The sequence below is a fragment of the Armigeres subalbatus genome, chromosome 3 (genome assembly GCF_024139115.2).
Source record: "Armigeres subalbatus isolate Guangzhou_Male chromosome 3, GZ_Asu_2, whole genome shotgun sequence".
NCBI classification, from domain to species: domain Eukaryota; kingdom Metazoa; phylum Arthropoda; class Insecta; order Diptera; family Culicidae; genus Armigeres; species Armigeres subalbatus.
Window position 1 is genome coordinate 306484439 of NC_085141.1, and position 15434 is coordinate 306499872.

General features: G+C 39.5%; 1 protein-coding gene across 5 annotated transcripts in view; it reads left to right on the top strand.

Moving 5' to 3' along the window:
• LOC134225132 (protein enabled) overlaps positions 1-15434 on the top strand; it is a 185427-nt gene that overhangs the window by 85824 nt on the left and 84169 nt on the right. The window contains exons 5-11 of one of the 5 annotated variants that reach the window (XM_062704945.1): positions 1734-1836; positions 2449-2709; positions 2777-2917; positions 2980-3223; positions 13909-13994; positions 14065-14265; positions 14354-14496. In XM_062704945.1, coding sequence (XP_062560929.1) covers positions 1734-1836; positions 2449-2709; positions 2777-2917; positions 2980-3223; positions 13909-13994; positions 14065-14265; positions 14354-14496 — 1179 coding nt within the window. Of the gene's footprint in view, positions 1-1733; positions 1837-2448; positions 2710-2776; positions 2918-2979; positions 3242-13908; positions 13995-14064; positions 14266-14353; positions 14501-15434 lie in introns of those variants that run through there. The other 4 variants (XM_062704946.1, XM_062704948.1, XM_062704949.1 and 1 more) reach the window with 4 other exon arrangements.

A 15434-nucleotide genomic window follows, 5' to 3' on the forward strand; every position in this document is an offset into this window, starting at 1 on the left:
AAACTTATTGGACTGTAGAATTGACAGTGTCGGAATTTCAACTCGAAATTTTTCCAAATTCTGAAAATTCTTCGGTTTTTCCAATTTTGAACCGACGTTGAGAATTGGTCAGATGCGTGACAGATTTTATCAGTGTCGCGCCGATGCAAAAGTGTCAACCTCTAGGAAGAATTGAATTCAACAGTAATTAAATTAATTGGCTTTGAGATTTGATTTCAGGAGTTATGGACAGAGGATTAAATTTGATTTCGTTTCAATTTGATTTTTGTTTTGTTGGATTTTGTTCAGTTTGATTTTATTATGTTTGAAATACGAACTTTGTTGTAATGTTTACATGGAAATAGAATTGAATAGCTGAATTGCTTAAAACGTGGTTGATTTAAGTAAACGTGGTTGATTAAGTAAATGAGTTTTGTAAAATTTGGAAAAGTCTTCGTAGACTTCAAGGTGTGGGGGGAGGGGTTTCGGAAAAGTCTACTAAAGTCTACTAGGGGGGACGGGGGGGTTGAAAAAGTGAAATTTCGGTCTACGTGGTTTATGGACAGCCCCATTGTTGTATTTCATCTATCTTCTGCCTGCTATCTTCTTTCTACATTGAAAACCAAAACTACCCAAAAGAGGGTTGTTTGCACTCAAAACCGTGGTTAATCCCATGAAAACAATTTACCCAAAGCTTGATCAACTCAAAATTGAGAATATTGAATTTACTCAAATTTGGGTTATTGGGCTGAGCAACCCCGGTGAGGTGTTTGCATCTTGCTCTAGTTTTGGCAACAATCATGGGAACGAAAGGGAAAAGTACCCAAATTTGGGCAAATTTTTTCTGCGATATTCTCAACAGTGCGTATATTGAACTCAAAGTTTGGGTTGAATTATCTGTCCGTGTACGTTTTTCATCTATCTTTTTTCTTCTATATATGTACCTTCTTGTTTCTTTAAAATGCCTGATGAGTTCACTAAACTAATCATTTTCTGAAACACTCCTCCCCCTTTTCCCAATGATACTTTCACTCCCTATAATAATGGATAGATAAAATTCTGTCAATTACCTTTATACCGATATGCTTGCGACAATTCCCATTCAATGGATATCCTCCCAATGAGTATAAAAATGTGAATATCATATCCAATGAAAAGTGATATTTTTAATTTTCTCAAATGCTTTCTGTATTTTTCCTTTTCAAACGCTCTGAACATGTTGATGGATCAGGTTCTCCTCGCACATTTTTCGATTACCCCAGCCCAAGTGCATAAGAAATCGATTTCGAAAGACACTCGCGTCAATAACTCCCCTCCCAGTGGATGGCATCACACCCCCTAATTCGCCTTAATCCAGAGAATATATTGCACAACGTTGGATAGATATCAGCACAACATGAATGCTTATTTTCCTATGGGCAGCATGCAGCCCAAATCCGAGAACAAGGGCAACTACCAACAGAGTGATAAAATTTCTCGTGCTCTCTGTCTCCAGCGTGGAACCTCCACCGATGAAAGCAGAGAAAGCAGAGCGCACCCCTTTTCGGCATTGACTCTCATCTCCCCGTTCAATTGGTATGACAATTATTCCTTCATTTTCAGTTTTGGTCCGCAAGATTCCGGATCGTGGTCGGTCAGTGTGTGTGAGTTTTCCGCAATCGCCAACCTGTAATCTTGTTTCCTTATTTCCGTGAAAAATGTACGCTTTTCCAAGGAAAAATCTAACAATATCGTTCTATTCTTTTCGATTCCAGTGCGCCACAACCACCCGCTCTACCACCGCAGCAGCAGAAACCCATCTATGCATCACAGCAAAGTAATTCCAGCACCAACAGTATTACCTATGGAAGCAACTCGGTAAGTGCGGCCAATTTCCTGTGTTCGCCCTGTGCGAGGGTGCCGACTGACCTTGACTTTGATGGCGCATTGATTTCCGTTCGGTTCGGTTGGCATGCAGCATGCAGACATTCGCTGCACAATCATGCTCGCTGCTGCTGCTGCTGCTGCAGGACCCAACCCACATTTCGAAGGTATACATACGGAAGAGAGAGGTTCTCAAACTTTTTCCATGAGTTACCTAATAATGCTTGTACAATGAAGCACATTGGGATAATGCAATGTTGTTTTTTTTCTGGATTTCTCAGTTTTGAATAATCCAAATGGGTTAAACAAGCTCGAGGAAGCTAGAAAACATAAAAAATTATCCCAATCAAGTAGAAAAAAATGTCAGGCGTAACTTGGTGGTTGAAGATAAAGTTGGCAAATATGTACAAGTAAAAACATCTTCTTAGTACACAGGAGAAAATATCGTGGGTCGCGATCTACCGCTTGGAAATCTATGGTCCAAAGAGGAAATTCGATTTTCCACGTGCCGAACGGCTCACGCTGACGTGACCTCAATTGTTGCTATTGTTATGTTTAATGCCGTTGCTGATTTTTTTTGCATTCGATCGCTCTCTATTTTTTCAGCAACCACAGTATCAGCAGCCTATTTACGTAGCATCGAATCAACAAAATCAAATTATGAACCAGATGGCCTCGCAAATACCAGCGCCACCGATGCCGAACGGAGCGATTTACGCCACGGCTACCTGTTCGCCGAACACCACCAACAGCACGAACCCGATCTACGCGGGACAGCAGGTGATGCTACCACCGGGACAGCCGACCAACTATGGGCAAACGAATGGTACCCCGTATAATGCCCAGCCGCAGTACGGTATTCCACCGGTATGTAAAAACTAATTTCAAACTTTCGACGGTAAAGTTTTGTGACACAATTCCAAAACTCTTCCAGGTTCCACAGATGCCAATACCACAGATGCAGCAACAGCAGCAACCGTCACCTCAGATGCAGCAGGCGAACGCCCCACCGCAAGCACCACCACCACCGATGCCCCCGGCATTCTCGCTTTCAGCGCCATCCAACGTTCCACAAGTAACTCTACCCCACAGCGCTAACCACCGAGCCATCAGTTAACAGACAAATTCTCCTTTTAGCCCCCAGCACCGCCTTTACCACCGGCCAACGGGGGAGGCGGTGCGGCACCACCTCCGCCACCGCCACCCCCTGGCGCCAACCTACTTGGTGCTAAGGGATCCGATGCCGGTATCAACTCGCTGGCCCTGCAGCTGGCCACCGCCAAACTGAAGCGAAGTCAACCACCCAAGTCGGCCCCGGCGCCCCCCGTTTCGACCACCGTGACGGAAAACAGCGGCAGCAGCACCTCTAGTGGAGGTAGTGGTAATTATGGAACTATAGGTAGACTATCACTACTCACAGCTACTAACATTTGTGTGTTGTTCTTTTTTCGTTTCATTTCCTTCCCCATTTGCGTGTGGCTAAAACTTCTAACATTGAACCACCATCATCATTTCGAGCGACTAACCCACCATTATAAGTATCGCCAACAATCGAAGCTTTCGAAATCGTTAGATAGGATTATCGAGTGTATAGTTATGAATCGGCTGATTGCTCTATCATAAGGGATTTTGTTGACAACCCTTCATTATTAGACCATTTGAAAGTTCATGTTGACTACTGGTGTTGAATTCTTGATTCGACACTAAAAAGGATATTATCCAACGAAGGATGCAAACTAATTCCTCGTTCCGATTGTTGATTCGCTATACTATGATTTGTGTTTATTATTTTGTTTTTGAAATCAATAAAATTTTAATGTTCATTTTTCGATAATACATCTATTTTTAATTGGTATTTACAAAATTACAATATGAGATTTATAAAAATGTTTATTAAAGGACATTTAGAAGACATATGCCATGCACCTTTTTGATTGGTGTAAATTCCGGAAGGCGTTTTCAGATCATTTTCAATCGCTTCATATATCATGTTGGCACATTGATCGCATGCTCACCACATCGATCATATTTTGATTGGGATTTCATTGTCTGCAATTGTGAAACAATTCACCCATGCACATTTATAAATGTTACATTAAAAAAATAAAAATTGATTCTTCAACCCTTTGCGTACATTTTATTTGCAAAATGGATTATGACGAACAACAAGACTTTCACAGAAGTAAGTTTCTGCACTTCTTTCATGAGCCCGAAAGTGGTATTTATTTGTCTCTCAGATCATCCGCATATTTATTAAAAACGCAAACATTGGCGCAAAAATCTGTTTAAATTCTACAATAAAAAAAAAGCCATTATTAAACTTCGCATCTTGCACTATTTGAATGTTCTGCACACAAAATGGATAATCTCATTATTAAGCAACGGAGGGATTTAAAATTATTTTAGCTCGAAAGATTTATTTCTCACTAGCTGACCCGGCGAACTTTGTCTCGCTAAAAAATGAACAATTTTATGATAAAATATGCGTAAACAATTTATCTAAAAAACAAATCTGTTCTCTGAATGATTTTTTCAATTTTTTTCTCACAGTTTTATCATAACATTTTTTCTCTTATTTAATTGAACTTCGTGTTATATATACAGATGATCAAGATTTGAAATTCCTATGAAATTTCATCGAAGAGATTGGATGTTGTTTACCACATTGTTCTAGTTTCGTCGTAAATAGAAAAAAATGAATGTAAAATAACCAAAATTGAGCTTTCGATTTAGCTTTTTGATTCTTTCGTGATGTACACGGCTTTGCTTGGGTTTGAAAAGTAAATTATGAAATTCCAATGTCTAATTGCAGCACCAACTGCAAATAGGCAGATAGACTGACAGAAAGATAGATCGATACATAGATGCAACTCGATGTGTAAACTGTGATCAGTTTTTCAAAAAAAACAGCTGTACCAGTTTGTCTTTGGGTCCTATTTGGTGTATTTGGTGAATGTCGTTTGGCTTAATACTATAATTGGTTGAAAACGCTACACTGTATTGTTCGTTTTCTGAACACAACCCCTCTCCGCCATTCCGTTTTATTCCTATGACCCTTCCACCCCATTTGTTATCTTCTGAATTTGGTTGAAATCGATCATGTCGTTCAGCAGTGGTTAGCGAACATATATACAACATGCATACATACATACATACATAAATACATACATACATACTTGATTTTAACACAAAGGTCTTGTGACATTACAGCCCTTTTAGTTATATTCATGAAGATTTATATTACCACCTTTTTATTTAAATTTAAATAGGGGTAATGACGGCTTTGGCAGGTTTTGTTCTATTATTGGCAGGGGGTTTTTTATGACTGATTATGCTCAAATTTGGCCCAAACATTCTTTGCATTGCATATATTGCGGCAAAATTTCATAAAATTCGGTCGACAAAAACCCCCTGCCAATAATAGAACAAAACCTGCTAAAGCCGTCTGTTCCCCTACTTATTTCAATAATTTCCAAACTTCGATATCGTCAGATTTATGATTCTTCTTCTTAGATTTATAACTTTGTCTGCAATTATTTGCTTTCGATAGCTAAACGAGCTTCTGATCTTGTCACTATTGGATTCCGTATTTGAATATTACACTTTTTCTTCCTTTTCTGTGGAACCATCGGAACATCAGGGAAACCGAAACATTCTTCATCGTCCTAGACACTCCTTGAACGTCTCCTGTGTAGTAGTAGCGGATTGTATTAAAATAATAATCGAAGATACGTAATGAAAGCATGAATTATTTGAATGAGATTTGAATTTCTAAATCGAAGCAATCGGCGTTCGAATAATAGGCGCCCATTAGCACACGAATATGAACTCGATTGACAGAACGAAACAAAGAAAGAGACGATACTAATCCGAATATTAGGCACATCGTCTATGTATCACTAGAGCTACTCGTTCTGTCAGAACATACTCGTGAGTACACAGCCCATGATAATTCAGATATTCGATGGATGTTGTACCTTTGATTACAAAAATTTTCGCTTGATCACGTGGATTGTAAACCATGTTTAACGGATTCCGATGCGCTGTTAGCCTATGTCCATAGGGCAGTTCACTTTTCAAAAATGTTCGAAAACTCAATCTCCCATATGTCTATTAGCATCATTTTGATACTATAGGAGTCCTGGCAAAATTCAGGCAATTCGGTGGCCATTTAGAGGTGGCGCGAAGTCAATTTATGTTTATATGGAAATTTGTAGGGGAAAAACTTTAATTTTATTCAAATCCCCCTACAACTCTTAAATCGTGATGAATAAAAAAAAACATCCAAACCTCCATTTTTGGAATCTATTAGAGCTCAACCAGTGGGTAACTCATTAATTTTGATTTATATTTCCACTGCTACGTTGAGGCTAATTACACCATTTTAGCCATTTATCCCATACTCACAATTTCAATAGAACCGTTTAATCCACTCATAACTAATGTGTTATCCGGAGGTCTCATTTACATAGATTCCAAAAAGGGAGATTGGGGATGTTTATTTGAATTCATCACGATTTGACAGTTGTAGGGAGGCTTGAATAAATTTTAAGTTGTTCCCATACAAATTTCCATATAAACATAAATTGACTTCGCGCCACCCCTAAATGGCCACCGAATTGCCTGAAATTTTGCCAGGACTCCTATATTATTAAAATTATGCTAATAGACATATGGGAGTTGGATTTTTGGAAATCTGGAAAAGATTTTTAGATAACTTTTTAATGAATTTCGCGTCTAGTCATCTCCTTAATTCTTTTCTGTCAACGTTTTTGTAAAGTAGCTTATCCCCTGCCGCTAGCTTGTCAAAGTTATCCGGATAATTTGGTTTATCATTAGAAGGTTCAAAATTTATTTTTATTGCTTTGTCAGTAGTCTCTTTATACAAATTATTTTTGTAAGTGTTACGAGGATTAATCAAATCCAATAAGGTTTTAGGTTAAAACGAAAATATTCGTTCTCCTGGAAAACTTTCCTCCATTCCAAGGCAACTAATACGGTAGTTGATGAAGAAAAAGAGTCAATCTATCTTCAATTTCCAAAGACCTTATTTTTGTATCAAGCATATTTATACTTTTTTAAAACTTCCTTTACCACCCTCACCATTTTTTTAAGGACAAGGATTGCTTTGGGGATTGTTGGGTGGACTTTTTAATACCTTAATTCGTTGGTTTTATAAAAAGGAAATAAATTCAACAGATTGAAAAGGTGGACTGGAGGACCAAATCTAGCAAATAAATGAATAAATTTCCGGATTACAGATTTAGCATTTGTTCCATACCTCATTCATTCTACTTCTTGCCATTTTAAATGACTGTCAACTATTAAAAGTTTATATTTTTATCTTAAGAAAAGAAGTCGGCGTGAATGGACGCATAGTGGGTTTCAGTAAATTTCATTTTCGGTACTATTTCTACTTGCATATATTTCACAACTTTTAACAGAATCTTCTATGTCTGAATTTATTCACCTCCAATATGGAGATCTTCTGGCTAATTCTTTTATTTTTTATCATTCCACTATGACTAGCATGTAAGAGTTTCAACACAGCATGTTTAATGTTTCCAGGAACAACAACTTTATCTTCCATCAGCAAAATACCTTTTACAATTTGTAGTTTTTCTTTATGTGCAAATAAATTTTTGAAATGCCGGTGCATTTCTTGGCCGAACCCGTCTTTTCTTGTTTCTTTTGCTATTAACGCAAAGTTCAATGGAAATTCTTTACAGAAATTTAAACTGTCTATATTTTCGGGATCTATGCACCTGGGAATTCGCCGATCAATATCGATTACAAAAATCCCATCTTTGAACCAGACCTATATTCTATGTCAGAATCGTAAAGTTTTCCAAATCGTAAAGAGAGTTGCATTATACAGCTTGCTAACTGGGCGCTTTTTAACTGGACTATTTTTTTATCTGGGCGTTCGCTAACTGGGCCAAAGCCCAGTTAAAAAGCGGTTATCCGTCAAAAAACAAAAACAAAGGCTAGGCTGCGAGGGGAGTCGAAATGGTAGATTATCCTCGTTCCAAGTAAAACACCAATCATAACAATGCACCGTAAATCCCCTCGTTAGCCCAGTTAAAAAGCGGCGCTCGTTAACTGGACTGACGTTCTAGCCCAGCGAATGGTTGTTGTATATCGTTGTATTCTGGAAACGAACACCGAATTTTTCCCTCTTTGCCAAACATTCCCAGGAGCGGTTTATGATCAGTAAAAACCCTAAATTTTGAGCATGAGCATGAGCATGAGCATGATGACCGTGCATTTCGTAGTTGCTACTCCGTGATCGACCAGAACAATCGCAATTGCACAGGGAACCAATGGATGGAAGCATGGGATTTGCTCTCCAACCTCAATGTGCACAGTCCGAGGGCTCTAGTATTTTTGGATAGTCGATAACGGCGCTGGCCACGTCCTCACGGTCATCGGGGATGGGAAGGAATTGATGATGCAGTCACTCGCCCACTGCAAGCCGAGAACACCTCTGCACTCGCCACGAGTTCCTGCGGAATTTTATTGGAATCTTGGGGTTAAGGTTTTTTTATGGCAGAGGTTCGTCTTGGTTAACGGGTTGCCAATGTGATAGTTATGAAAGGGTGGTGTAGTATTCTAATTAGATGCCGAAACGAACTTTTTCGCTCATTTCGAATTCTAACAGTTACCTGCTAGAACTAATCAAGTTGTAGGTATGTATAGGGATAGAAGATGGAAACGGTATGAAAGCCCATTTCCAGTTCTAGCGATTGCTAGAACATGAGAAATATATGAAAAGATACAAAGTAGGAGGAATGGAACGGGCCTGGGATTGAACCCATGACCTCCTGCGTATGAGGCAGAAGCGGTAGCCATATGACCACCAAGCCCGTCATCAGTAAAAACCCTAAATTTTTGCCCAAAAAGGAATTTATGAAATTTCTTCAATACGCAAACTAAAGCCAATTCTTCCAAGTGTAGAATTGCATATTTTTTGTGTGTTGTTTACTTTTCTGTCTCTGACGTCTGTTTTTAAGGGCTTTCAAAAATCTAAACTGCTGTAAAAACCGCATTTCTTGACCGATTTTTTCGCAACAAATTGCATTCCATTCGAGTCTATCCACAGTACTGTTCCAGAATTCCAGATTCCGTTGGGGTCAGTTGTCCCCGGAATAAGTGGCCATTTACAAGTCAAATCAGGTCGTGCGACACTTCAAACTTCATAATTCTGTATAATAATCTGCCAAAACCTGTAAAAGATCTGGGCATACACGAAATTGCTAGATTCTTATACAAGTATTGTATAAGAATCTAATAATTTTGTAAGCCTTCCTCACAATATTTTTTTTAAGTGCTTACATTTTTTATTGTATAAGAATCTAACAATTTCGCATATGCCTAGTTCTTATACAGGTTTTGGTAGATTCTTATATAGAATTGTTAGAAAATCGTAACAACCGCCTATTGGGTGTATTATAAATCGAAAATTGGGATCCATCCGGATGGAATGCAATTTGTTGCGAAAGAACCGGTCGAGAAATGCGGTTTTTACAGCAGTTAGGATTTCTGAAAGCCCTTACGTCAGGGACGGAAAGGTTAATGCAAATGAGCATTGGCTTTTTCACACCATCTACTATTTGGGCTAATCCTCCGCCTAAGCCATATGATGATGCATCAGTTATCACAACTAATGGTTTGGTAGGAGCATAGAAATAAAGTATGCTGGCAGATAACATCCACTTCTTGCTTTGCTGGAAAGCTTTGTCGGAGGTCTCTGTCCAAATAAATTTGTTTATCTTTCTTTCAAAGTGTATGATCTAAGAAAGATAAGCAATTTATTTGTACAGAGCTTAGCTTAGATGACAGATTTGGGACAAATTTATTATAATAATTTATAAGTCGTAGAAATGCTTTTAATTCCCTTTCGTTGGTTCCCTGTTTTAGCATGCTCTAGTGTAGACATTTTTTTCCGGTAATAAACCATCTTTTGTAATGAGATATCCTAAGTATTGTAACAATTGTCCCGCTGGCCGACGTTTAGAAATGGACGAAGAGCATCGTCGGCCAGGACTGGGCTCGGATATGGAGCAGCAATAGAGGGCACTTCCTTAGAAAGATTAAAGGAACCACCGACTCCTGGAATGAACCAGCCACCCAGAAAGAGCAGCAGGTCATCTCAAGGCTCCGGACCGGCCACACAAGGGTCTCTCACAATTTTGGTGGGGGCCCTTTCCGGTCCCGTTGTGATCTATGTGACACCGAAAATAGTGTGGAGCACTTTGTCTGTCGGTGTCCCAAATACGACTACCCCCGAAATCTCTATGGAATACCGGGTAGTATTCGGGACGCACTGGCGGATGATGAAGCTGCAATGACTGCCATCTTTTGCTTCCTGAAGGACGCCCGATTATTCTATGAAGTTTAACACCCTGATAGCCTCATAACAACAAGCATCGGGAATGAGGCCCCTCACAACAGGCGAACGGGCATTTCCTAAATATAAGTCCCACCCCCCAGCGATCGTCACTCCGATTCGGCTGGGGGGGGCTTCGACCTACCCCATCCACAACTGAACCTCGCCAAATCAACAGCTAGACACGCCAATCCGTATTTGAAATTTTGTCATTCCTTCATTGAAGGATATCGATTAAAAATCATCAAGCATTTTCGCAGACTCCTTCCGAATTTTTCGGAAACTGAATACTGCCACATTACAAAGTGGCGTTCTGATCCTTTCCAAAAAGAAAGGTCGAAAAACAAAGGATTTCTTGTAAATTTGCAAATTTTTTGGCGAGGATCTTATGGATAATGGTCTCACCATAACTTCAATTCTTCAGAGGCAAACGTTACCTTCGGAGAACAGCGCATCAACAGGACCACAGCAGGACATTGAGAAACGATCAAATATCAGCAGGTGCCCTTAAAGAAACCAGGGGAATGCAGTAGTCGTAGGAGAGCAGAGCAGGAGGTCAACCATCACAGGACTGACTAGCACCAAAATGACCCTATCCACGTCGGAACGCCCGTGTCTAACTCGGCTTTTGTGTAGTGTGTCATCATTTTATTTCTAATTGTTTATAGCTGCACTTCTTTTTTTTTTGCTGTTACGCTAAAATTTTAAAATGTTAGAATTAACTAGTTTTAGTAAAATTATAATGCCAACTGGCGATGCCCTTGGTTGGCAGGCAGGGCGCCCCCTCTGGTCGACCCTCTCTTAAATACAGCTCTGGTACATCACCATCGGCGGAACACAAGGTTGGCCCGCAAAGGGAACTCCTCAAGTTCCTTTCCATCCTTGTGTTGAACTTAATCCTAGAATTAAAAAAACACATAAATAAAGTAAAAAAAAGATTGTAACGATTCAACAAAAATCACTTTAAAATTAACTTTTTTTGGGAAAGATGCTTAGTTTTGATACACAAAGTTAAGTTTGCCATTTTAAGGTGTTTTTATGAATTATTGCGAAAAAAGATTCAGCTGCCGGTGGGACTTGAACCCACACTATTTCATTAAGTACACGGACGTATTACCAATTATACAACAGCTGCCCTTGCGAGAAGTTGTTCCATAACCAGCTAATCACGATGGAATCTGCTTTGGAAACATTTCACAACTCTTCTCTCTACCCAACGATGTGTATCAGAATTGAGCAACAGTCGGTTGCGTTTGAATCACAAACATGGTCTTCTATTTGTCGTATTGAGGCGGGTTTGCTTTTGCAACGCCAATAGAGGCTCGCTTGCCACTTGCTTGTCCGTGTACATACTTAATGGAATAGTGTGGACCCTAGTAGCACAGTTCGGATCGATTTAGTGGCAGCAACTCCAATGTGAGCAGATTTGGACGCAAATGAGTCACAGTAGCTGGTATGTGACAAGTGTGCTACTCGGGGGTTCAAGTCCCACCGGCAGCCGAATCTTTTTTCGCAATATCCCTAAAAACCACCTTAAAATTGCAAACTTAACTATGTGTATCAAAATTGAACATCTTTTCCAAAAAAAATAAAAATCTGACTTCCATCACAAGTCATCAATCAAAACAATTTAAAATCAACAGGTACGTTTGCATTGGGAAGTCTTTAAAGTACATGAACCACTTGATGTGAGCGATTGAATGTGTATAGTCCTTTTATAGTATTAATAACCACGAATTTATTGAAGCGCTCAGACAATTCTAGTTGGGTATATGCTCCTGTTAAGTCTGAAGAGCAGAAAACTTTGCTACCAGCTAAAGATGCAAATATATCTTGAGAAGATTATTGAAATTATCTTCAAAGAAACTTTGCAGTCAATTACCATGCGTATCTCTCCGTCTTTCTTTGGTATTGCGATTACTGGTGAACCCCACTCATTCGCGTTAGTAGCCGATATAACTCCCTGTTGCTCAAACATGCAAACATGATCTACGAATTCTTCTTTTAATTTATACGGTACTTCAAACACATTTTTAAATATAGGTTGCTCGTTCTTGAAGGTTAAATCAGCTTTGAAACCTACAATTGACTTAGAAAAATTCTAAATGAATACTTTGGAAAATTTATGGTGGTTTTGTATGGCGATGCGATGGCTTCGGTAAAGTATGGAGCTTTTCAGTGAAGCTGGTTGTTTCGATTGGATGACAGCTTTATTACTACACAGGCGTGTATGTTCCAGGTCAACCATCACGGAATCGAAAACTAGAAACTGAAACTTGTGCTTTTGGTAGTGGCCGGAAGTCGATGTCAGCGAACCTAAAATAATATTTGAAATCCAGACAACACTTTAGGCTTGCTCGGCCCGTGCTTTGAAGTAGTGTTGGAAATTTTTAAAACATGTTCAGTAATAGCATAGATATAATTATCGAGATGTTAGGGTCAGAGCAAGTTAATAGAAAAGTATTCGGGGTACCGTTTTTGTTTTGCTGGGTCAGTCGTTTCTTCGGTGCTTGAGTTGAGGATAATGCGTTGGGCGGCCCGTATTCGTAGTTGGTGTTGTAGTGCCTAAACACGGCGTTGAATAGTTTGCGGTCTTTTATAAAATTGATGAGATTCCTTTCGCTTATCAGATCGTTTTGTAAAGCTGTTGCAGCGTTGATGATGTTGTTCGATGTTCTTGGGTGCTCGTAGAGCGGGCACGAGTTGAGTATGTGGCAGGTGGTGTTGCGACAGTTGCAGGTTGTACACTTCCGGTGGAATTCTCCAGAGCATAGGTCGTCCTCGTGAGTGATGTTTGTATGGCCCGTCTCCAAACGTGAAATGACCACTTGCTCACGTATGTTTGGCTAATCTTTACGGCGAAGGGTAGAATTTTTTCATCATCCTACAGATGATGCGTTGCTACCTCCATTCGTTGGCCCAGGCGAAGAATTGCTGCCGCCTTGGCCGAGAAGAGCTAGAATGATTGCCCGTGAATATCAGATCATCTGCTGTTTTATATGTTATCGAAAGATTTAATGGACACGATGATTTCTGGTTAGGATATGAATATTTATAGATTGTAAGAGTTCTGAGCAGTTTTGGTACTTTTAAATCATCTCTCGTCCGTACGCCTGTGATCTACAACCTTAAAGAGCTATATATCCCGGAAGCAGTCATTGAAAATTCTTCATGTTCCTGGCTTAGATCCTAAGGCCTTAGTTTATAAGTATAATTATTTGCTTACATTTTCACAATTTTTCTCTCCTACACCAGCCAAATATCCTCAGTTAGCATTAGCATTGAGCAATTCGCACAAATTCGAAGGTGGTACAAGCCTTGACTATTGATTATTAGATTAATTTCACCAATCAGTGCTTAAAAAACAAGTTGGCTCCCAAGAGCAAAACTCCCGTAATTTTTTGTTTCAAAAAATCATTTAATTAGCTGCCATGTAGCACTTATAGAAAACCATTTGACCCGATTTTGGATCTACCAATCTGCCGATCGACTAAAATCTATTTTAGATATTTTTGATAACTGTCCAATTCATGTCAAGGAAATAAAACATTTCTATTAACCTTAAAATAATCTAGTATGTGTTTCCTACTACTTTATTTATTTAATCTTTTTGTAATTCTTCCCCTATTGACAGAAGCAAATGATTAAAAATGTTTGTTTGCTTTTCCCCACGCTAGGACGATCATCCTCCGGAATGGCCTCGATGATGGACGAGATGGCGAAAACGTTAGCTCGGCGGCGAGCTCAAGCTGAAAAGAAGGAGGTATGTGGCCCGATATGGCATTTGATTCGTTTTCGGATTGAAACAACTACAAAATATAAAATAATTTCAGCCGGACTCCACCGAGGACGGGCAATCGGGCGCTTCGAATGGTCGCCAACGGGCGTGGGAAAAGTCCAGCACCCTACCGCACAAGCTGGGTGGCAGCAGTCAGAACAATGCCAACAGCAACAACACCAGTCTCAGTGGATCGGAGTCGCCAAAACCGTCGCGGAAGCGGTTCGGCAGTGCCAGCGAAGAAACGATACTCAAGGTGAGGATCCGCAACAATTCGTTTCATCTAGCAATAAGCCTAACGGCAAAATCAAAATCGTTTTCATTGTTCTCTTTTTTTTTTGTAGCAAATCAACGGCGACAGCTTTTCGCTGCCCAGTGCGGTAGAGCTGGAAAACTTCAAGGAGGAAATCCTGCGAGAGATGCGGAACGAGATCGCGAAAGCGAAACAGGAAATAATCGAAGCCATCAAATCGGAATTCAACCGGAGGTAAAAGACGGGTGGGTTGGGTTTGGGGACGAAGTCGTACCACAGCGAACAAGGCTGGATAGTGAAATTATTGTATTGTCTAGTAGATTTTACGAATCGTGTGGGGGGAGGGGTATTTATTAGCAGCAGCAGTGACAGCGGCCGTAGATGGGCACCGGACTTACGCGGCGAATGGTGCGGGTTTTCATTCCCAGACGAGTTTGTTTTTTTATTATCACTGGCGAAATGGGAATGTTAGGTCCTTTTTTTTAAATAGCCTGCCATAAGTACGCTGTATAATGCGTATGTTGACCAGCGCAGGATGAATGGTTCTCCTATGTTAATTTGTAGGTTCTTATGTGGAGACTCGCAATAACGGCAGTAGTGTGTCGTTTTTGTGTACTGAAAACTCGACTCTTGCACTGCATAGCAAACGCGTGCAAATCCAAGAGGGAAAAAGCGGTTATACATATATGTTAAATATATATATACATAAAAATTAATTCAAACAATTGATAAATTATACAACTAACCTACCAAATAGAAGGAAAATAATAACCGAGCACTTTGCTGGCGAACAGTGGTTTTGCCGAACAGAAGTGAAACAGCAGAAAACAACAATAAGAAGAAACAAATTGACATTACAAATGGAGTAGTTTTTCGCTTGTACTTGGGTTATTCAACTTATTTCATACGTTTTTAGCTTTTTATGCCCTCAAAGGTGCATGCATGTTTATGCTGTTACACATATTCATAATATTAACACTCTTGATAATTTTGTCCAACATTTTTCTTAACACAGTAAGAAAAAGAAAATTCAAGGATTTCTATGTCATTCAATAACAAATACGATGCATGCTCTATTTTTTAAATTATTTTCATATCCATCCATAGGCGAAACTGTCCAAAATTTGAAATAATCTTAATGCACCTCGCATTTTTAGTGTCACCGATGTGAT